Source organism: Bos indicus x Bos taurus, chromosome 26, assembly GCF_003369695.1.
Source record: "Bos indicus x Bos taurus breed Angus x Brahman F1 hybrid chromosome 26, Bos_hybrid_MaternalHap_v2.0, whole genome shotgun sequence".
Lineage (NCBI taxonomy): Eukaryota > Metazoa > Chordata > Mammalia > Artiodactyla > Bovidae > Bos > Bos indicus x Bos taurus.
This window is the reverse complement of record NC_040101.1, coordinates 42,771,002-42,794,560: the sequence shown is the minus strand read 5'-3', so window position 1 is coordinate 42,794,560 and position 23,559 is coordinate 42,771,002. Positions and strand designations below refer to the sequence as shown.

The 23,559-nt window shown below is 37.7% G+C and overlaps 1 protein-coding gene across 2 annotated transcripts in view; it reads left to right on the top strand.

Moving 5' to 3' along the window:
* A1CF (APOBEC1 complementation factor) overlaps positions 1 to 17,805 on the top strand; it is a 102,682-nt gene extending 84,877 nt beyond the window's left edge. The window contains exons 8-12 of one of the 2 annotated variants that reach the window (XM_027528669.1): positions 1,110 to 1,383; positions 3,382 to 3,563; positions 6,700 to 6,836; positions 7,577 to 7,728; positions 10,637 to 17,805. In XM_027528669.1, coding sequence (XP_027384470.1) covers positions 1,110 to 1,383; positions 3,382 to 3,563; positions 6,700 to 6,836; positions 7,577 to 7,728; positions 10,637 to 10,788 — 897 coding nt within the window. In that variant the 3' untranslated portion in view covers positions 10,789 to 17,805. Of the gene's footprint in view, positions 1 to 1,109; positions 1,384 to 3,357; positions 3,564 to 6,699; positions 6,837 to 7,576; positions 7,729 to 10,636 lie in introns of both variants that reach the window. The other variant, XM_027528667.1, reaches the window with a different exon arrangement.
* Positions 17,806 to 23,559: the final 5,754 nt, after the last annotated feature.

Below are 23,559 nucleotides of genomic sequence, written 5' to 3'. Positions count from 1 at the left end.
ACTGACCTGCTATTCCTGTTTGTTTAGCAGATCAAAAGTTTGCTTCTTAAGTAAATATCTATAGAGGACAAATGCAGTACTCAGTGATTTCACTTCCTTAAGTAGGGTCCTACTTTTAAGCCTCTCTTCTTTTCCAGTACAAACTCAGCTATTATGTAGCTCCAAAGAGTAAGACACTTAGCTGGCTGGCAACTGGAAAGGCCTGACTAGGCTCCCCATAACAAAGTGTGAACAATTGATAAGATATTTTATTGATCTCCTTTCATCTTCATTGCACTGTGCTAGGTACTGGAGATTATATTCCACCCATAATTAACCTAAAATTTCTTAGAATTATGTAATTATATACGTATGTATTTTAAAATACATCCCATAAAAATATTACATAATTCTGTCTCAGTAACTGTATTCAGTTAATAGATTTGTAACTAATATGTCAATAGGCAGTGGCCAATTATTGGCCTGTTGACAGATTATATGCAATTTACCAACAAACCATTCAGGGAAAACTCAACTGGCACACAAAACAAGAACCTATGAAAAGATGATGCATATGTTGACTGGAAAAATTACACAACCTACAAGTTGAGAACTGTTTCATTTTGAGGATATTCTGAGGACTTGCAGCCTGGGAGACAGCCTCTCAATAGTTATAAAGGACTACTCTGAAGAGGTAAGAGAGGAGCCAGATATATAGAAGTTTTGCAACAAAGACCAGGTAGTTAGAACAACAAAAGATACCTGGTAAAGAAAACCTGATATCTCAAGTTAAGGAATTTAGCACTTTTCAGTGTATGGGAAGATGCAAGAGTCTGGGCTCACTGAAATCACTCCTTTGATATGCACCTCAGCTATCTAGAGCCAGTGTCCTGTTCTTTCCCATCCTGAGTTCCTTCGAGGTCACCACTGGGGGCAGCTGTAACGTGATGGCTGCAACATCCTTTGTTTACTGACGTGACAGGCAACATTTTCCATTCAAACAGATAAGTGAAAGAGTACACATAGCAGCAAATAGACTAACCCTTAGAAGGAGATGTGTTACTAGGACTCAGCCACACCTGGTTGTCTTCATATCTTCTCACATGCTTTTTCCTTACTGTCTACAACAGGTGCTGGACGGGTCCCCCATTGAAGTGACCCTAGCCAAACCAGTGGACAAGGACAGTTACGTTAGGTACACCCGAGGAACGGGTGGAAGGGGCGCCATGTTGCAGGGAGAGTATACCTACTCTTTGGGCCATGTTTATGATCCCACCACCACCTACCTTGGAGCGCCTGTCTTCTATGCCCCCCAGGCCTACACAGCGATTCCCAGCCTTCATTTCCCAACCACCAAAGGACATCTTGGCAACAGGGCCATTATCCGGGCCCCTTCTGTTAGAGGTAACATTAATCAGCTCTTGTCTTAGATGAAGCTCTGCAATTTCAAATTATGTGTATTGCAATAGACTTGTGTCTAAGTTATGTCTAATTGGATGAGTCTACTGGGAGAAAAGAACTGGAAAATTGCTTATTGAAAATCAAATATTACATTAATATTTTTCCTTTCCTAGGAATCTTTTTTCACATTACAACTGGTTATTGAAAAACTTGGTCAGAATACAGTGTAAATGAATTTAAGGTATGCATTTGATCACTGCATAGGCCCATAAAATATGCACACACTAAAATTCAAATCTACAATTACTAGTTTCTTCCTTGTCATTGTACTACCATATTACAAACATATGTGACTCATTACAAAACTTTCACATGGGAGCAGTATTGTTCAGTGGAAACCAACCACCTCACATTTCAAGACATGGGATTGGATGGTGACTCAGTGCCATCGTGTCCACATATAAATCCCAAATTATCATAAATATATTCTAACAGATACATGAGATGCTGTCCTCTGACCTCCCCTGAGAAATATGTACAATGCCTTCCAAAACGCCACATTACTAGGGAAATCAACTTGTTTCTCCAGGATATGGGGAACTAAATAGTAAAAGTCCAGATAGAAAAAATAAATAAATAAACAACTCTCAATCTCATTGCCAAACAAATCTTTCCTACTGAATCCTATGAGAATTCCAAATGTTCAAGCAGTTCTCTGAGCTCAGTTATTTCACAAAAATATCAAAGATAAGGAAAGCATTTTTTCAAGAAACTGTCTTGATTTTGCCTAATGGGATCCTTCAGAATGGTTCTGCTAGGAATCAATGCCAACAGAATCTCAATTCTGTCTTCCAAATATGACAACAGTCTGGGCAATTCAACAACAAACTGTGTACTTAAATCTATTCTTGGGTTTGACTAGAAGCAAGGGGCATATCCAGATTACTGTGGAAACAATTATCTTACTGTGTTTTACTATTTTTCAGGAGAACTGAATTGGCCATCCTAGGAGTTCTAGTCTTCAACTGCCTTGAAAGTTCCATACTCATAATACAATCACTTCACCCAAAGTTGTAATATAAAAGAAACCTTTAGGAACCTTTTCCTGAAGGAAATCCATTCAGGACAAACTTTTTATATGTTTGATGACAAATTATGTCATTAAACCATTGTACATTTATCATCTAAAATCACATCATCAAACAATCCCTACATTAAGTATAAGTTGTCAACCAGTTGTAATGTAGGAAAAAAACAAACTGTACTCCAAGGGGAAAAATACCTGTCTTATAACAAGAAAGAAATCAATGAATGATATTCATGGATGAAGGGTAATCAACTTTTTATCTCTTTACAACACTAATAGGAAATCAAAGTAGCAATGTGGCAAAACAAAAAATCAAAAGTAATCTATTAATGAAACTCAACGGAAATTTAAGCCTCACATTAATAGAATATAAGAAAATGGTGTATTTTAAAACACATTTTCTAAACATTGGTTTTCCAACAAGTCATCAGGAATGTAACATTAGGGAAACTAGAATTCATTTCTAATTTACTGGTCAAAGACACAAAGGCAAGACTTATTTTAATACATGTGGTCATATTACACTGTGAAATGTGAAAATATATACCTCCCAACATTTATTAGTCTACAAAAAAATGTCAACACAAAATTAACTGAAGACAGAAATTGCAAAAATATTCTCTATACCCAAGTTTTAAAGTGGCATGTGTACTTATCCATAGCTTTGATAGTATTGCTTTCTTTTATATACAGTTTTTTTTAAAAAAAAAAAAAAGATGCCTATGGTAAATGCTGTATTATGTTGAGTTTCATTACATTAGAATCCTGGAGTTTTCTATCCATCTTCAGGGCAATAATCAATGTGACTTGGGCTAACTTTTCCATTACAGTAAGATTCAGGGTGATTTTCTGGTGGTTTGATTCAGTTTAATGCCTTCTTACATTCCTAGAAATTTACATGAATGTACCTGTAGGGGCTGCGGGAGTGAGAGGCCTGGGCGGCCGTGGCTATTTGGCTTACACAGGCCTGGGCCGGGGATACCAGGTCAAAGGAGACAAGAGAGAAGACAAACTCTATGACCTTTTACCTGGGATGGAGCTCACCCCGATGAATCCTGTCACTTTAAAGCCTCAAGGAATTAAACTTGCTCCCCAGGTATGTAGTGTTATTCCAGAGGCAGCTTGGATAGTTTGAATAACTTGGGTCAAAGACGATCATTCACCATTCATCAATGGGTTTGACTTGATTCCTACCTGGGGCTGTTGTCTTGTTTTCTTTTGTTTTATTACATGGATAAAGTGACCAATCAACATAACATATTGTGAGACTACAGTGGGCACTGAATACCACTGGTCTACTTCAGACTCTTTCTGGTTTTTCTTAATTATAAAATTTGACATCTTAAATAATCATCCATTGAAATGCAAAAATCCTGAGTACTACTAAGAATTATCTACCAGTACTTTAAAAGAAAACAAATTAAAGCAAGGTTGGTTAGCAAATGAAGAGCACTCACAACAGGGAATGAGTAGATTCATTAGAACATCTTTTCTTGGAAACACTGTTAAAGTGAAAACACCGTGCAATCTATGGTGTATCATTACTCATATTAACTATGATATGCCATCAGTCATATCAAATCAAGTCTTCTACAGTGATTATATTTGGGCAGTGGCTTTATGGTAAATTTTTTTGCTTTCATTTCACAGTTTTAAGTTTCCATAGTCCTGCATGAGGGTATGATTTTTATTATTGGAAAATTTAAAGCTATAACAGTTGTTCCAGTATGGAAACTGACTCGCAGGGTTAAAAATAAAACAAAACGGTATCTGTGTTAACTCTCAGACTGTTCCCTCTGGATGTGCATTATGTGTTGGGCTCTGCAAAGATACTTTGGCTGAATAATCAATATCGAGTTGACAGTTTGCACATCCTAAAGGAAACTTTCTGACTCCCACCCCAAAGGTATAAGCCCCAAATTTATAGAAGTAGTCTTATGATTACAATCGAGTAGAAAACTTGATTTTCTAAAAGCTCATCTTGAATGGTTTCTTTTTTTTTTTTTTTTTTGGTTGATTATTTTTGGTAGGATTAATAGCTTTCTTATACATATAAAGGAGCTCATCTATAGTTTCTGCAACCCTCCCCAGGTAATTTTTTTTTTAAGGATGCCCATTAGAGTAGTAAACAGTATTAATGTGTCTGTTTAAAACCATTTGAGGGGCCAGCATTATGCACCAAATATTATGCTAGGAGCTAAAGATGGAAAAGCAAATATAACATAATTCTTGCCATCAAAAATCATATGGCAATCCAGTGAGAGGATCCTGACACATAAATAACTCCAATAAAATCTAGTTAAGTACAATGATGGAGCTTTGTTGAGAAAACACAAGAGCTAGTCATCCAATATATCTTGGGTTAAAACCTAAAATAAGCAATCTAATTAAAGTACTGGGGTATCCAGAAACATTTTACGGAAAAAAAAGAATCATTGCCATGTGCATGCTGCATGCTAAGTCACTTCAGCCATGTCTGACTTTTTGTGACACCATGGATGGTAGCCCTCTTAGCTCCTCTGTTCATGGGATTCTCAGGCACGAATACTAGAGTGTGTTGCCATGCCCTCCTTCAGGGGATCTTCCTGACCCAGAAACTGAACCCATGTCTCATATGAAGCCCCATCATTGTCATAAATTCTATGTAATAGTTCTAAGAGCTACTATAGAGTGTGTAATGATCTCTGCTTTTATATTAACCCAGGTGAGAAATTGGTCATGCTTTATAGTACCATCAGTAACCATCTCTATGAACTAATGAAAGCTTTAAAAATTAATCTCTCTGAATTTCTGCAACTATGGCTTAGAAATTAAGGCTCATGCCGCCACCAACCAGCCTAGATGGAGCCTTGACAAATTCTTGGAGGGGTTATGAACTTCCAACAAGAAGAGCAGAGGTACTAGGGCTGCCCTGCAAGTCAGGGGTTAGAGTTAAAATCCTTTACACGTGTCTGCACGATGGGCATAAACAAGCAGGCGAAATATCTACTAGCTCAAGTAACTGGCTATTGCCCTGGAACCTTAGAGAACACTTTGTAGATGAAAAAAGATGCTACAAAGCTAAGAGTACTAAAAAGCAAAAGTTAGTAGAGGAAATAGAAACAACCTAAAAGTTTAATAAACAAGAAAATGTGCCATTGCTGCTGGATGAGTGTTTGAGCGAATGAGATAAGATCCATGGACTCAGTCTAGGGAACAGTTCTACCCCGGGAGTTATTTTTTCAGATTTATGCCTTATGTTGCACAGTTTACTGAATCTGCTGCCCAGTGGGAGCATCAGGGCGTGTGGGCCAACAAAAAAAATGGTTTCAGGATGAAGAAAATATGTGCCGTTAGGAAAGATTTGGTTTGGAGTAACGACAGAAGGCAGCTTCTAAAAATCAGATCATTGTAAAAATAGCCAGAAGTGATGTTTTGCCAAACAAAAACATGGCAACTATCAACACCCATCTATGCATGTCCATCAAGAAATACCCATCAAACTTTTTAACTCTATTTTTGTGAAAATGTAAAGTTAAAATCCTATGACAAATGCCACGAAATAGGAATAAATCCTTAGGTTATTTTCTCTGCTGCTGCTGCTGCTAAGTCGCTTCAGTCGTGTCCGACTCTGTGCGACCCCCCATAGACGGCAGCCCACCAGGCTTCCCCGTCCCTGGGATTCTCCAGGCAGGAACACTGGAGTGGGTTGCCATTTCCTTCTCCAATGCATGAAAGTGAAAAGTGAAAGTGAAGTCGCTCAGTCGTGTCCGACTCTAGCGACCCTATGGACTGCAGCCTACCAGGCTCCTCCGTCCATGGGATTTTATAGGCAAAAGTACTGGAGTGGGGTGCCATTGCCTTCTCCTAACCCATTATAAAAAGAAGGATTCACAGTAATAATGAGTAAATCAAGCTACACAGTGCTGGAATATCAATTAAAAAAAAAAAAGAATATATCAAATCGTAAAAGTAAAGTATTGGTAAAAAGTTAGAGCTAATGGACTAAACTAAAAGCATATTAGAATAAATGGTGTGAAAATAATTTTTATGAATTAATAGACATAACATTTTAAATGGAGTTCAAATTGAGTTCATCTTAAATTTTATGAGTCATTAAACCAAGTGGCATTTTATATCTTCTTATATTTGCTTAAACTCTGAAGATTCAATTTAAAAACCTGAAAGCTGGAGAAATAATGCAAATGTGACATTTGAAAGAAAAGTCACTTTTTTTTCCCCCACTCTTGTAGATATTGGAAGAAATTTGTCAGAAAAATAACTGGGGACAACCTGTGTATCAACTTCACTCTGCCATTGGACAAGATCAAAGACAACTCTTCTTATACAAAATAACCATTCCTGCCCTGGCCAGCCAGAATCCTGCCATGTGGGTAACTTCTCATCATTTAGATTTTAGAATAAGAGTCTCTTGTAAATGTAGTGTATATGTATCCCTATCTAAAGAAGATAAATATTCAAGCTTACTACCGACCCATTTTATTCAAAGCATATGTAGAGATGTATATTTGGGATATGTGTGCCAGCTATGAGACTAGCATCTCAAAGCCCCTAAATTTCAGAGATAGTGAAGACTGGGTAGTCTCATTAACCAATGGAAAACTGAGGATACTAAGTGGAATAGAAATGAAAACTATAGCCCATGTTTTTTTGTTTTGTTTTGTTTTCCATGTTTTTATCTGTGTAGTATTTGGGTTGAACTATATGAAATTACCATTTTATACCTATAACACCATCGTCTGCCATTTAAATCTTGGACGAAAGACATAACCTCTCTGTTAGTGGTTATTACCTTCAGAATTTTACCTTGAGCCTGCATTTCTACACGTTTTAGGAACCATCATGTTTCACATATATGTTAGAAAAGGTTTATAATGAGTTGCGAGTATGTTCCAGGAGTATCATCCCGCCCATGTTCTAAATAAGTTCACAAATATTCCGACATGCAGAGATACTTAAAACGTTTAAAAGCAAAAAGAAAGATAAGTACCCACACAAATTTCCATTATCCGATTATCTTAAAAAGCATACAGCGCCTTAGCTTTTCATCTGTCTCAGCAGCACACATTTATTAATAAAATGTGCACCCTGACTGACTCTGCTTTCCAGCCATCCTTTCACACCTCCGAAGCTAAGTGCCTATGTGGATGAAGCAAAGACATACGCGGCCGAGTACACCCTGCAGGCCCTGGGCATCCCCACTGATGGAGCCGATGCCCAGACCGCAGCTGCTGCCGCCGCTTCTGCTACTGCGTTTCCAGGTTTGGAAAAAAATAGCGCCAGAAATGACACCCTACAGAGAGTGTTTGGGAGACCCTCTTGGGTACCACGGACTCACAGAGTTGTCAGTGATGTACTCTAAATCTGATTAGTGAGCCATTAATGTATAGGCGAGAGAATAGAGCTGGGCGGCAGGGGTGGGGACACCTAGTCTTAGCTCAGCTATCAGCATCTGTGTGATTGAGAATGAAGCAGTCACTCTGCCTCTGGTTTGTTTTGGTTTTTACTTTTAGTAAGAGAGTTTAGAACTGCCTATGAATAGCTGATATTTATTTGAACTCTAACTATTTGCCAGGCACTCACCTATCTCAGCAATGCTCACACCACCACAAGAGACAGACTCTACCATCATGCCCATTGTACAGATGAAGAAACCAAGTACTGGAAAGATTAGCCCTTGGCCAAGGTCCATCAGCTTTGAAGCAATCCTTGGACTCCCTCCCCAGTTCTAATCTTCAGTTCTACTCAGTCCTACTTTTATTACTTTGCTTTCTGAAAGAAATGTGTAGAGCAGATTTTTTTTTATTATTTGAAGTAAATTCTGTATGTGAGAGAGAGGGAGAGAAAAGAGAGAGACCCTTTCAATAAGGGGATAATCAGGCTATTTTATCTGTTGTATAATTTAGGTCTGGGGCATATGCTGATCACTTAAAGCCTATCTGTAGCTCAACATGCCTTCAGGGTCACATTTAAAAGACTTTCCCCCATTTATTATGTACCCACAACAAATGCTAATAATTAAAATGAATCCTGTAGAGATTAAAGAGGACCAGACAAGAAATGTCTTTTGGAAATTTTCCTTCAGCAGTTAGTCTGAGCAACTCCACTCTTAATAATAAAAGTTTGTATCTTTCAAAGAAAGATATCATTCTGACTTGTCACTGTTGGCATACTTCCCATAAGCCCAAATCAGACTAGACCTAGAAATAGGACATTCCTATCAATTGATTAATTTATATACTGATCCCATGTGGGTACGAGAACTGCTATATGCCTCACATCCATAACACCTGAGCCTGCCCTCATTTCCTTTTATTTCTCAAAACTTGCCAATATGTCTTCCATTCTGGCAAGTGAAGCTAAAACTAATCACACTTCACACACAAGTATGATCTCAATTCCAGCTTTGTTCTGTAGAATGTGGAGAAGATGTGTGATGCATGTCTTCAAGGTTACCAAGCCAACGGCAGCCACTGCCAAGGGCCAGGTCTCTCTTGGGCTGTGCTGGGGCCATAAGCTTTGTGCTCGCTTTCCACACAACAGGGTGTTGGCTCATCCATCTTCTGGGGACTCGTGTCAGGCTTCTCAGTACCTGCAGCAAGTTAAAGCCCTGCCTTACAGAGAGCTGTACCCCAAAGACATCTAATTCATGTACTGTAAAAATAAATGAGTCACTGCAAGAAGAATTTTAAAGTTTGCTTTCACACTGGAAAGGATTTGCTTTTTACTCAAAAACGTTTTCTCTTATCCTCACTTTTATTTGCCCCTACAAGAAATAAAAAATTATTTAGAGCAGGAGAATCATCTTGGGAATGACGAAGAATTTGAGATGATATTTTATAACTCACTATGAAGTCAAGCAAAGAATAACAGGCTCCAAGGGAAGACTCTGTTTGGAACACAAATACTCTTGCACTTTAGAAATTAGCCAAATTGAAAAAGAAAACTCAAAATCCCTAAAGATAAAATCTATGCCCCATGCGCGCACACACACACACACACACACACACACACACACACACACACATTTTACTTACTTACTTAAGAAATACTGTTTCCAAAGTTATGAAAGTAATTCTTAACACATTTCTCATATCCATGGAAAATGTACCAAACTCCACTCGTGCATTAGTCAGCATTACTGCCCCAAGGCCACAAGCCAGGCAGAGGATTCAATTTTTTAAAAACGAGTCCAGCCAGCTTCCTGCCACCACTTCCTGAGAAGCCACCAGAAAGAAATCAATGTGTCTGGGGTTGGGCAGACTTCCACAACACAGAAACCAATGGGCTTTTTAAAAAGTAAAAAAAAATCAGGTTCCCATTTGTTGCTTAAGCACACTTTTCCCTTTTTCTTGTTATCTTTCACAATTTGGGGAATCGTCTCAGAAAGAACCAGGTTTTGATCTAAAACATTAACAGGGAAATATTGCTTGTAGATAACAGCCATTATGCTCTTTTCTTCAAAAGGGAATACTGATCAGCTAGAAAAGCAGTAATAGGAAAGTACATGATTATGTCCTTATTACTCAACTCCCTTGGTTCTCTGACAGGATGAGCATCAAGGCCTCCACATATACCAAAGACAGACTGATGGCAGGGTTAGGTATTTTTGGCCCTGTCCAGTTAGGTCAAAATATGGCCACACTAGGTATTTGCTTTTATGCTGCTACATAGAAATGTGCTAAAATGTTAAATATTTATCCTACTGGTCTACGCAGTCCTTACAATCCTGAGTACAGCAATGGCTTTTAATATTCTGTTTAGGTGAGGTGGGGGTGCAGCAGAACCGGACCCACAGAGCCCACCCCTCATGCCTTGCCAACCCTCCTTTATAAGTTTTGAGACCCTCTGAAAAAGTTCTGAACCTCAAGCTTTTCTCATCTCAGCATCCTGTGAAGTATCTGTTTCTTGGGATCTATCCGCAATGTTTCTAGTTTTCTAAAAGTGAAATGATTCTGACATAGGTGGTTGACCCTACTCTGAGAAACACTGTTCCCTAATGAATGAGTCCAGATATTATGTCTTCAGAGGGCACCTTTTAAAATGTACATATTAATTTTGGGCTTTAAGCAACCATGCTAAATTGTCATCTTTCAAAAAGAATACAACAAGCCAAAAGGAAGCAAATCTAAACCCCCTTCATGAAGTTTTCTCTGCCTCCTCCTCCAGGCTACGCTGTCCCCAGCCCAACTGCATCTGTGTCTGCAGCCCAGCTCAAGCAAGCGGTGACCCTGGGACAAGACTTGGCAGCATATGCAGCGTATGAGGTCTACCCCACTTTTGCAGTGACTGCCCGAGGGGATGGATATGGAACCTTCTGAAGACATCTTGTCTTAAGAATAAAACACACAAACTCAGTCCAGAAGAAATAAACCTCTAACTCAGTCCCCCACTCATCACAATACTTGTCCCAAGTGATGCCTGTCCTGAGACTGTACAGCTTATACTAAATGTAAAATTATGCTAAGAGAACTTTATTCCTAACTAAATGCAATGTTAAGGAGCCATTTATCTAACAGATAGCTAAAGAGTTATTGTCCCCAAAAGTTTTTCTTTCAGGGTTCCTGAGGGTTTGGGGAGCATGTTTACAAACCTTGACAAAGTAGAGAGAGACCTTTTAGCCAGCAAGAATTCAGGAGCTAAACAGACTTGGGCAACCAGTACCAACCAAGGGAGCCAAGTAGTTTCAGAGTGTTAGCCCCTGGCTTACAGCTTTAATACACAGTCACAAAAGACAGAGGGAAGGTAGGAGATGCGTTCCCAAGTCCATTTCCCATTGCCCACTGCATGGGGCATGTTCACAGCCTGGAGCTTGTGAGAGATTGTCCAAGGTTTAAGGAAATCAGCATCATGTCAGTCTGAAAATTCCATCCAGTCATTTGGTTATGGGTCAGGATCTTCTCATCCCCTGGGGACTTGGTAATTGATGTGATCTGTTACAGCTATTGTTAAAACAAATCCAGGCCCATTGTTTGTTAACTCATTAGCCCACACCTCTTTTTCCCTAGAACTCCTACCAATCCCAAAGATCCCCAGAAGATAATTGTCATACCAACATGAAATGACTTTTTCTCATTTTAAACATCCTTACTTGTTCATATTGATTTATTTTCCTCTCAGTCTCATTTTGCTCATCTCCAATATTGTAAAAATTAAATCAAATCTACAGAATACCATTTATGATACTTTTCCCTATTCAAATTGGCTGAAAAGTCACTTCAAACTAAGAGAGGAGTGAAGATTTACTCATATTTCTTTGATGTTTTTGCAGCACCTAGCCCACCATCCAGCATTCAGAGACAGTTATATCATCTTACCTTCAGCCATGGACTCTCTAACCCACTTGTACTAAATCTGCTGAGAAATCCACTGCCTTTTCTTCCTTTTACTTTCAGTAAGTATCAGACTGCTTTACCATATCTGAGTCCTTCGGTCTTGAAAATTATCACAGGAGAACTTCATGTCCATCCCTGACTATTAGAAGCTGAGTCTTCAGATTTTCAGCAAAGGTGCTATTTATCAAAATCTCCAGAGTTTGGGGCCTCTTCTCTAGAACATCTGATGTGAGAGTGCTACAGAAACCGGGATGGAGACAGGAGTAGAAGGCGCTGCTTTCTTTTTGTACTTGTAAAGGATGGCTTTTTGTTCAAAACAGAAATAAGCAAAGTCCAAACACAGAATACCTATTATGAACCACTGCAGTCTCATTAGTGGTGAAAGACATTCAGTACTCAATTTCCATTTCAAAAATCCCTTGGCCTTTGTAAAATTCTGCAAGACTAAAGGGCAAACATAAACACCAAAGCATAGAAAAATTTATTAACTCTTGAATGGAATTCTATGATCCAAATCATCAGTCCAGATTCCAGTCAAAATCAGGTAAATTCCAACAACAATTACGAGTCCCTGTAACCTTCCAGTTCTGTTAACTCCGATCAGGTATCGAAGGCTTCCAGGCTACAGCTGAAACACTGAAAGGCCTCGTGCTTTCAATGTTATGTTTTACTTTTCCTATTTCCAAGGACAGTGTTTCCCAGACTTGACTGCACATTAGAAACACCTGGAGAGCTTTTCAACCCACCAAAGCCAAGGTCACACCTCATACCAATTACATCAGAATGTCCTGGGGTCGGAGCCTGACATCAGTAGGTTGTTGTTTTTTTTTTTTTAATATCCTTAGGTGATTCAAGTATGCAGCTAAATTTGGGAACTGTTGTATTCTTTGTATTTCCACTCTGTTTAAAAAAATTTTTTTTTTAATTTCACTTTCATTAAGTAGAAAGATGCAAGGGAAAAAATGTCTAATAAATGAAAACAAATAGCCAGATCTTATTTTTACATATATTCATCTCATGAGAAGTATAGATGTGACTATAATTCATACTAGCTTCAAACTAACTCTTGGGCCAAAGCAATTCTAAATAGAAGAAAGTGAAAAATATTTCCTTAAGCAATTCTTAGGTTTAAATTTATACTCCCCCATGGATCTGCTTTCATAGTCGTGGAGAGTAATTACAGTGAAGGCAGGCAAGTTTCTACTCAGTCCAAAGAAGCATTTCAAATTCCAAGGACAAAAGTTTTAATGCTCTTTAAAATCTTTGAAAATAAATGGAAAAAGTCACTCTGCATGGCTAGTATATGTACAATAGAAGGTCCCATCCAGAGTAGTTTAAAATGTAATAAAAAAGAACAGTTAGTTAATACAAGAATCTCTTTATGAGAAAAAAAATTATTATTCCAAATTAAATCATAATTGCTTTTTTAAAGGTTAAGAGCAGAAACATAAATATACAATAATACCAAAGTATAAAGAAAATTTCCACTGGAATATCAGCTCATTCTTGCTCAAGGGAAAACGAGCATTCATGACACTTACTTCCTGAGTAATAGTTTTATTCAAGTGAGTAGATATAGTTTTATTTTTTTGCTAAAACTTTATGCTAGTAAAATTTAGGGAATCCCATTTAGAACATAAATCATGAAAGTTTCAGTGTGTTCACCATACCATATGTTTTAATTTCCTTTGCCCAAATTAAATAATGTAGAATAAGTCCCACTATGATGAATGTGAAACTTTAAAACTTGAGATTTTTTTTAAAAAAGCAAATGTAGAACCAAAGTTTCTTTTTGCATGTTCTTGTTTTTGGACTTCAGAAATTAGCACTTATCTAATACCTATCATTCTTTGTGTATTGATATTTTCCTATTTCTTAATTTATTGCTTAGTAGAAAAAAAAATCTTCACAGAAAAATTTAAAATCAACCTACCAAGTGATAATAACAAAATACCCAAGCCAATTATCTAGAAACATCTAGTACGTTAGAATTGGGTTTCTAAATTTGGGTATTAATAGCTTAGTGAGAATTAAAATCAGTCTTATAGTTCTTAGGAGGAAATGAAATAGCAGTGAAATTAGATGTAAATTCTTCTCTGTAAAAATGCCCATCTTCTTAAATTGTTGAATTTCTCTCCCACCCCATTAATATAGCTAGAACTGCCCTTAACTGACACAAAATATAATTTTCCTAGATGACTATCCACACCCAGCCAACCCTGCCCAAACCTAGTATCATGCCAAACCACACTGTATTTGGGTGACAGCACCCAAAATGCTGCTAGGAAGCTACCTCATGGTAAGAAAACATCAACTTCAAAAAATATCTAACAAATGAGAACATATTTCCAAACCACAGATATTTAACTTTTTAATGGTGGATGGAAATTAAATTATAGTTATGTATTGATAACAGATATGCAGGAAATCACTTTGTCTTACTTAAAAGTTTTTTCAAAAAATAAAAATATTCTTCCAATCATATAGATTAGCTTTTCAGAAATATTACCTTGATGTTAATTTTTAACTTGTGTTCTTTTTCACTGTATTTTTAAATGACTATTTTATAGTTCTTTCTCGGGCAACTGGGTCACAATTTGAATTCATGGGGATAGGGAGATTTTCCAGGGTGCCTTGGCAGAATAAGGGTCAATAAAGAAAGCTAGGATTTTTCAGTAAATCGTCTTGTATTCAAAGCTACAAACTTTGATAAAGTTTGTTATTATTGTGCAACTCCAGCCCTATCCCAGATTTCCCAAAAGTAACTTACAACTAAAAGGGAACAATGTAAGTCCATAGTCACGTATCCCCGTCACCCTTGAACTCATATAGAAGTTTCCAGGAGGTGAAAACATAGCTACAGTTTAAACTAGAGAATCCATACTTTTTATATTTTGTAGATACATTTTTATATATTGTAAAGACATCTATTAAAGATAAACTAAGTTTCAAATATGATACCATAAGTGAACTTTGTGATAAACACTTTTAAGAGAAAATATTAATAGCACAACTTAAGAATTTTAATATACTTATTGAAAGAGAAACAAGGCAATAGACATTCCTACCTGACAAGCAACAGTTGTCTACTGGTTTTGTTAGTTTGTCAAATCTGATGTTGATATTTCACTTCATTCTAGCAATATCTTAAAAATACTCTCAGTTAAATGAAGACATAGTCATAACACATGTCAAGTATTCACCAGGCTATATATTTGTATTTGCCAACATTAGAACAAAGCCAAACATATCCTGCTATAATGAGTGAAACTACTAGGAAAATAAGATTTTTTTCCTGACTCCCCCCATACCTATCTCTTTACTTATGGGGTAAAACATTAAAATTTTTTTTTACTCAATAAAAAAATGGGTATAGAATATTCTATTGCCCCTCAAATGCCAACATTTTAAAAGCCAGCTCTTTCTTGCAATGTTATACAGAATATAGAATGAACAGGTATATAGGGACAGCAATGTATACCTTGGACACAGAGACTCATTTATGGGAGATAGCAGGCTTTACACATCCCCCGTTGTCCTCAGTTTTCTAGGAAAGATAAAACAATACCTTATACTTTAGCTAGTACTGAAGAGAAGTTCATAACCAATCTTGAAGTAAAAAACAATATGAAACCAGAAGGCTTCATTCATTCAAAAATGCCTGGAATAAAATATAGAACACTTCTGCATCTACCTCTCTCGTATGGACATCTCTCCTATTTTGAGGGAGAAATCAAGAAAAGAAGATGCCCCCACTCTCTCTTCACATATGTTACTTTGCCTAAGGGGAGGAGAAATAGCAAGAAACAGCTCTTTAAAGAAAGTAAGCTGCCAGCAGGAATTTCTTAGAGACCAAAGAGCATCCATGCCACTCATTGTTTAATAGCATCTCTCTGGAGTGACTGTACCTCCTGGTTTGCCAGGACAGTGTAGGCTTACATCTGTTGTCCCATTATAAATATTAACTATCAACAATTAAAATAAACAATTGTCCCCCTTACTCTCAAATGTGTCTCAGTTTAGACAACAAATTATACAGTGACTCCACTTTATGGCTCTTTTTGTTTTCTTGATGTTGTCAATGTGGCTTTGTTGTCTCTAGAGCAGATACAGCTTAAACTAAAAGACCTGACCACTTCTTTCTGACTGGGGTAGGAGCATGGTGAACATAAGAACGCATCATCTTCTCCTCCAGGGTTACCCTCGATCCACTGTCTGTCTAGCTGAGTCTCTATGACCCCATTCTGGCCCTTGCTTGCTTCCCACTGCCCCTGGGTGCTGGGTCCTGAGTCCTGCCTTTCATTCACTGAACTCACAGCCACTTGGCCAAAGAGTGCAGCAGAAAAGATGAAAAATAGCCCTTAGAGGCATGTGCTTGGTCTGTCAAAATCCGGAGGGCGTTAGCAAGGTCTTAGAGCACTTGCTGGTTTCTTTCTTTCTTGAACCAAGTTACCTGCACCTCCCAACAGAAAGGATTTCCTATATAAAGCTTCACATTAAGAGGAATGTTGCCTTTTCCCCTCCTTCTGTGTCTTACAGATTTGCTCAAACACTAACTCCCTTGCATTTAATTCACCATTATGGTTATTCATCAACTACTCTTCATCCCCAATCCTCATATAATCCCATATAAAGATCTTATTATTTGTAATGGAAAATAATATTAATAGATAGAAATTCCTGTTAAAAAGGAAAGCCTTTCACACTTCCTTTATTCTCTTTACTAATATTGAGTGTTATTAGTCTCTATTGCTATTAGCCCACAAAAATATTTATAGAATGTATGATGAGTCTGTTTTTACTATGCACTTACTCTTATGCCAGAAACTGTGAATACAAATTTTTTAAAAAGTTTTTTCCCTCAGTGGGGTACACAGCCTAATGATCCATTATGCAGTTTAAAAAAATGAATATAATTGCACATATTTAAGTGCATCAGCTGGTAGGTTTTGTCATTTAGTCAGAATCCCCAAAATAAATCAACTCTGCTCTAAACTTTGTTTCCGGCCAAACACTAGGTTGGTACAGTAGGCCTTTTTAAAGACAAATTTAACTCGATCTGTTGTTATTTCTACTTAAGTAAAAATGAGTTTTCAAATATTTTCCCCAGGAGAAACATAACAGACTATCCAAAAATTTTCAAAGAAGAAAAAAATGTAGTTAGAGTTCCAGAGGAGCTTTAAAACATGGAGGTGACAAATTCACATATCGACTTATGATCTTAATGAGCAGGGATCCATGCTTTTTATTTACTTGAGAACATTTTGGTTATTAACTATTTCTATTTTCTAAATATACCTGTGTTTATAAAATTTAACAATGTTTAACAAGCCTTGTCTATACCTTTATTTCTTTCCAGTAGATGATTTACAATGAAGTATACATACTTTTTCCAAACGTAAATTTTGAAACTTTGCATTTTCTGTAATAATTCATAAGTGATATTTGAGCTCCTAGGCTGAAGATCAGTCTGTTTAAATCAATTTGTTATTATCAGTGGTTTAAAGATGTGATGTAATTATTGGCATTTTATCCCTATTTCTTCATGAGTTCTTTTTTTTTTCTACTTTTCTGACTACAATATAGCCAGATATTATCTCTTCTCTTGATAAAAAGCATGATGTCTGCAAAATGCATCTCTAGTTTCTAGATGTTAAGCAATTTCTTGCTTCTTTTCCTTCTTGTTATTATTGACATTATTTATGTGAAGTTAGTTAGCTGAGGTACCAAAGAAACGAAAACAGTATTAAAGAGTGTGCATAAGGCACTTATTTTTGTACTTTGTGTACAATGTTTTATAAAACTCTGTGATCTATCTAAATATACTGAGTAAAATTACAACATTCATTCATCGGGAAAGTAATCATTGGTTTGGAAGATATAATGTGCACTACAGAAGCATGAATCTCATAAGATAATCAATAATGTGATATTGTAATGATTATGTAATTCCAGGATGGTAAAATGATTTTAATTAAATTTTCAAGTACCATTATAAAGTTTGGTGTTGCTGATTCATTTTGTGTTGAATTCATTCATTCATTCATGTTGAATTCATTCACATGTTGAATTCATTCATTCAACATGTGTTGCTGATTCGTTTTCCTTTCCTGAAAATTAAAAATTTCCCCCTTTGAGTAAATACCTAAATATTAATGATCCATAGCTGCAATGTCCCTTTGGTGACTTCTTTGCATTCACATCTTTTATAAAAGTTTCTTCTGGTGCAACTTCTGGGATTAAATGTAACTTTAATGATTGAATGCATTATTTTCCAATCAATAAAGAAAACAAGAATACTCAGAAACAAAAACTAATGAGAAAACATGGCTCCAGAAGGTAAGTGGAGCCTGGGGTTCCTACTGTTCCCTTAAAAGACAAGAGCAGAGAGGTCAGCACACCATCCCTGGAGGCCAAATCCAGCTGCCTGTGTTTTGTTGGGCCTTGAGCTGTGGATGGTTCCTGTTGTTTAAAGGACTGAACTATTTTTACATTTTAAACATTTGTTTTGAAAAAAGAAAGGGAGAATTTGTGACAAGGACCATAGATGGCCCACACAGACTAAAGACTTTACTATCTGGCCCTTTACAAAAAGTTTGCCAACCCTGTGCTAAACGAAAACCAGACATTTTGACAGTACTCAAAAATAGCAGTTTAAATAAGATAGCAATTTACTGTCCCTCCTCTAAAGTCCCAAAAGGCAATACAATGCTGATATTGTGCTTCCCAATGCCATAAACCGGAGAAGGCAACGGCACCCCACTCCAGTACTCTTGCCTGGAAAATCCCATGGACGGAGGAGCCTGGTTGGCTGCAGTCCATGGGGTCGCAAAGAGTCAGATTAGACTGAGCGACTTCACTTTCACTTTTCACTTTTGTGCATTGGAGAAGGAAATGGCCACCCACTCCAGTGTTCTTGTCTGGAGAATCCCAGGGACGGGGGAGCCTGGTGGGCTGCCATCTATGAGGTTGCACAGAGTCGGACACGACTGAAGTGACTTAGCAGCAGCAATCTCATAAACAGAAGGTCTCTCTTCTAGTTGTTTTACCTGCATGGTGTCAATCTCATGACCTAAAATTATGGCATTGCTGCTGCTAAGTCGCTTCAGTCGTGTCCGACTCTGTGCGACCCCATGGACAGCAGCCCACCAGGCTCCCCCATCCCTGGAATTCTCCAGGCAAGAACACTGGAGTGGGTTGCCATTTCCTTCTCCAGTGCATGAAAGAGAAAACTGAAAGTGAAGTCACTCAGTCATGTCTGACTCTTGGCGACCCCATGGACTGCAGCCCACCAGGCTCCTCCATCCATGGGATTTTCCAGGCAAGAGTACTTTAGGCATTCCAAATAGGAGGGTAGAGGAAGGACAAAGAAGAGGAAAGGATACCTACTAGCTGTCCCAAAATGGGTTTATTGGAAGCTGCCACACAACACTACAGCTTCCAACCCATCAACTGGAACTTAGGCCCATGGCCATCCCTAGCTGCAGAAAATGAGTGGGAAATGTAGTCTTCACCTGGGCAACCATCAGAAATTTTGCAGTCCATGGGGTTGCAAAGAGTTAGACATGATTTAGCGAGGGAACAACAACAGGAAAGAATGGAAGAATGAATATTGAGGGAAAGCCTCAATACATCTGCCACAAATATATCACAGGAAAGATGTGGGAGTGAAATAAGTAAGGCACATAAGATCATTCAACACTGGGCTTGACACAAGGTAGATGCATATAAATCTTGGCTCCTTCCCCTTCACCAAACAAAAAGGAACTGCCAATTGACCTCAATTTCTTGAGATATTGGCCTCCATTCAAAGTATAGTTATGGTAGGGATGGTTCCACTGGTCTCACCTCCTGGTATTTACACCATTAGATAATCTCTTCTCCTTGAGCACAAGGTGGACCAAGTGACTCACTTCTAATGAAGAGAATATAGAATAGCACTTTTGAGATAAGGTTATAAAAGATTACAATTTCCATTTACTGACATCTTGCTAGTTTATCTCGTTTGCTCATTCTGGTGACGCCAACTGCCATGTTGTGAACTGTGCTATAGAAAGGGCCATATGGCAAGGGACAGCCTGTGAGGACCTGAATCAGGCAAAGAACCACATGACTGGACTCAGAAGCAGATTCTTCCCCAGCAGAGCCTTGACAGAACCATAGCCCAGGCTAACACGGTTAATGGCAGATCATGAGAGATTCTGAAGCAGAGGACCCAGCTAAACTGCAACTGGATCCCTGGATCCCTTATAGGAGATAATAAGTCTTTTCTGAGTTGCTAAGCTCCAGGATAATTCCTTGGGAAGAAATAGATAATAATAAAACAGTGAAAAGTTATCAAGTTAGAATGAATGTAAATTGTGCTTATTATCTGAGAGTCACTGAAGCTGTTAGAAAAATCAGAGAACCCAACTCCGTTTTTGGATTTGTGAATCACTCTGCTGTTGTCCATATGCAGGAGCATTTGCCCACTACTGCAGAGGATTAAAGCTAAGGAGGTTGGCTGTACCTGACAGGAGGTGCTCAGAATTGCTGGTTGAATAGAAAGAAGAAAGGAAGGGAGGGATGGATGGAGGGAGAGAGTGAAAGATGGAGGAAAGGGAGAAAGGGAAAGAGGGGAAAAAAAGGAAAAGAAGGGATGACATTAACTCACTTCTGCTCTCACTGTATTGTCTGCCTTTCTCAGCAGGTCCATTTGTCTACATTGCTTCAGTAAAGGTATCTGGCCAAACATTGGAGATTCCATGCAAGGATATCTGACTGTGTTTTTTCAAAAGCTTTATCAATTCAAAGAATTTACAGGAAGTGAAAGAGTAGGAGACAGTGATTCATAGTACAGACTATCATAGAGAAGAGAGAGGATGGGGATGGGGAGAGAGAGAACAGTGAGATCTGAAAAGCCAAGAATATAGGGAATTTGGCTTCTGCATCCAAGCAGCACCCACCAGATGGTAATAAGATCTTAGAGAAGAATGGCTGCAAAGCAAGTTCAGGCAGGCTTGAATAGACACCCATGCCCCCAACCTCAGCAGGGACTTCTCAAAGGAAAAAGGCTGTAACAGCAGAAACATTGATGGCCAGTTCTACCACTTCTATTCAGCAGTGTGGTGGAGGTTCTTGCCAGCGCAATAAGAAAAGGAAATTTTTAAAATCTAGATTGAAAAGGAAGAGGTAACACTGTCTTTATTCAGAGACAACATGATAGTCTATACTGAAAACCTGAAGGACTCTGAAAAAATCTACTAGAACTAATAATTTAGTTAGCAAGGTTGCAGGATAAAAGATCAGTACAAAAATCAATTATATTTCTATGTACTAGCAACAAAGAATCCAAAGTTGAAATTTAAAAAGAAATACAATTTGCAACATCATCAAAAAATGTGAAATACAAAGATTTAAATTTGACAAAAGATGTGAGGCCTATACAGTGAAAACTACAGAACACTTCTGAGATTAAACAAAGTAAAAAAAAGTTAAAGGAAGTCTAAATGAGTGGATAGATACACCATGTTCATGAGTCAGAAGACTCAATGTTGCTAAAAATGTCAGTTCTCCCCAAACTGAGCTATAGTTTCAATATAGTCCCAATCAAAATCTCAATCCCAGAAGATACTTTAGATATTGACAAGGTGATTCCAAAATTTATATAGAATGCAAATATAATATGCTAGCACATCGTTGAAAACAATGAAGCTTGAGGTCTTACACTACCTGACTTGTAGACTTATTATAAAGCTAAAGTAACCCAGATCTTGTGGTACTGGCATCAGAATAGTGAAATAGATCAATGGAGTGAAACAGTTCAAATATATACACACACACACAACTGATTTTTGACAGAAGTTCAAAGTCAAGTCAGTGAAAAAAGTCTACTCTTTTCAACACCCTGTGATGGAACAATTGGACGTTTATATGTAAAACAGCAAATTTTGATCCCTACCTCACACTGTACATAACTAATAACTCAAATTGAATGATAGAATAAAATTTAAAACCTAAAATAAAACTTATAGAATAAAAAAATAAAAGAAAAATTTGTGACCCTCAAAGATTATTTAGATATATCAAAAGCATAGTCCATACAAAGACAAACTGATAAATTGAGCTTCATCAAAATTTAGAACTTCTGGCATTCAATAGAGACTGAAATAAGGCACAGATAATGAGAAAATCTTTGCAAAGGATGTATCTTCTAAAGGACATGTATCCAGGCTGTAAGTTCAGTTGCTCAGTCGTGTCTGACTCTTTGTGAACCCATGGACTGCAGCACACCAGGCCTTCCTGTCCACCACCAACTCCTGGAGTTTACTCAAACTCATGTCCATTGAATCAGTGTGTCATTCAGCCATCTCATCCTCTGTCATCCCCTTCTCCTCCTGCCTTCAATCTTTCCCAGCATCAGGGACTTTTCAAATGAGTTAGTTTTTTGCATCAGGTGACCAAAATATTAGCATTTCAGCTTCAGCTTCAGTCCTTCCAGTGAATATTCAGGACTGATTTCCTTTAGGATAGACTGATTGGATCTCCTTGCAGTCCAAGGGACTCTCAAGAGTCTTCTTCAACACCACAGTCTATGTAAAGAACTCTCAAAACTTAACACTAAGAAAACAAACAGCCTAATAAAAAAATGGGCAAAAGATGTGGCTGGACACTTTAGTGAAGTGGCAAATAAATACATAAAAAGATGTTCAACATTATTAGTCCTAAGGGAAATGCAAATTAACACCATAGGAAATGTCCCTATACATTTATTAGAGTAACCAAAACTTAAAGAGATAGACCTACCAATCAATCATTGGCAAGAATGTGGAAGAACCAGAACTCTTACACACTACATTTGGAAGGTAAAATGATTCAATCACTCTGGAAAACTCCACCTTAGAAAGTTAAATGTACATGCACTATATGATCCAGCCCAAGAAAAATCTAAGAATTTCATTGTTCAGTCACTAAGTCATGTCTGAGTCTTTGTGACCCCATGGACTGCAGTACACCAGGCTCCTCTGTCTTCCACAATCTCTCAGAGTTTGCTCAAATTCATGTCAAGTCAGTCAGTGATGCTCTGTAATCTTCTCATCCTCTGTGGCCCCATTCTCCCTTTGCCTTCAATCTTTCCCAGCATCAGGGTCTTTTCCAATGAGTTGTGGCCAAAGTATTAGCTTATACATGACTGTTCCTACCAGCTTTATCTGTAATAAACAAAAATACATCCATATAATATAATATTACTCTTTAAGAAAAGGAAATGAAGTATTGATATTCTGCAGCATGGACGACTTCTAAAATAACTAGGCTGGGTGAAAGAAAATAAACGTCAAATAACTCATACTGTATGACTACATTTTCTAAAAGTCTAGAAAACACAAGCTAACCTGTACTAAGAAAAAACAGTGGTTGCCTAAGCTTGAGGCTGAGAAGGGCAGAGTGACAGTTAAGGATCCTGAGGAAACATTTCTGATGAATATGTTTACTAGTATGAATATGGTAATGTTTTCACAGGTGTATAAATGTGTCATAACATCAAATTGTGTAATTTAAATATGTACTGTGTGTTATAGAGCAAATGTAACTCAGTTAAGCTTCATCTGAAAAAATACATACCTATTCTATTATCTAGCCATTCTTTTACTGAGTCTTGATCCAATCAAAAGTATCAGTTCAGTTCAGTCACTCAGTCAAAAGTATAGATGCATCCAAAGACCAGGGCTTCCCAGGTGGCGCTGGTGGCAAAGAACCTGCCTGCCAATGCAGGAGACT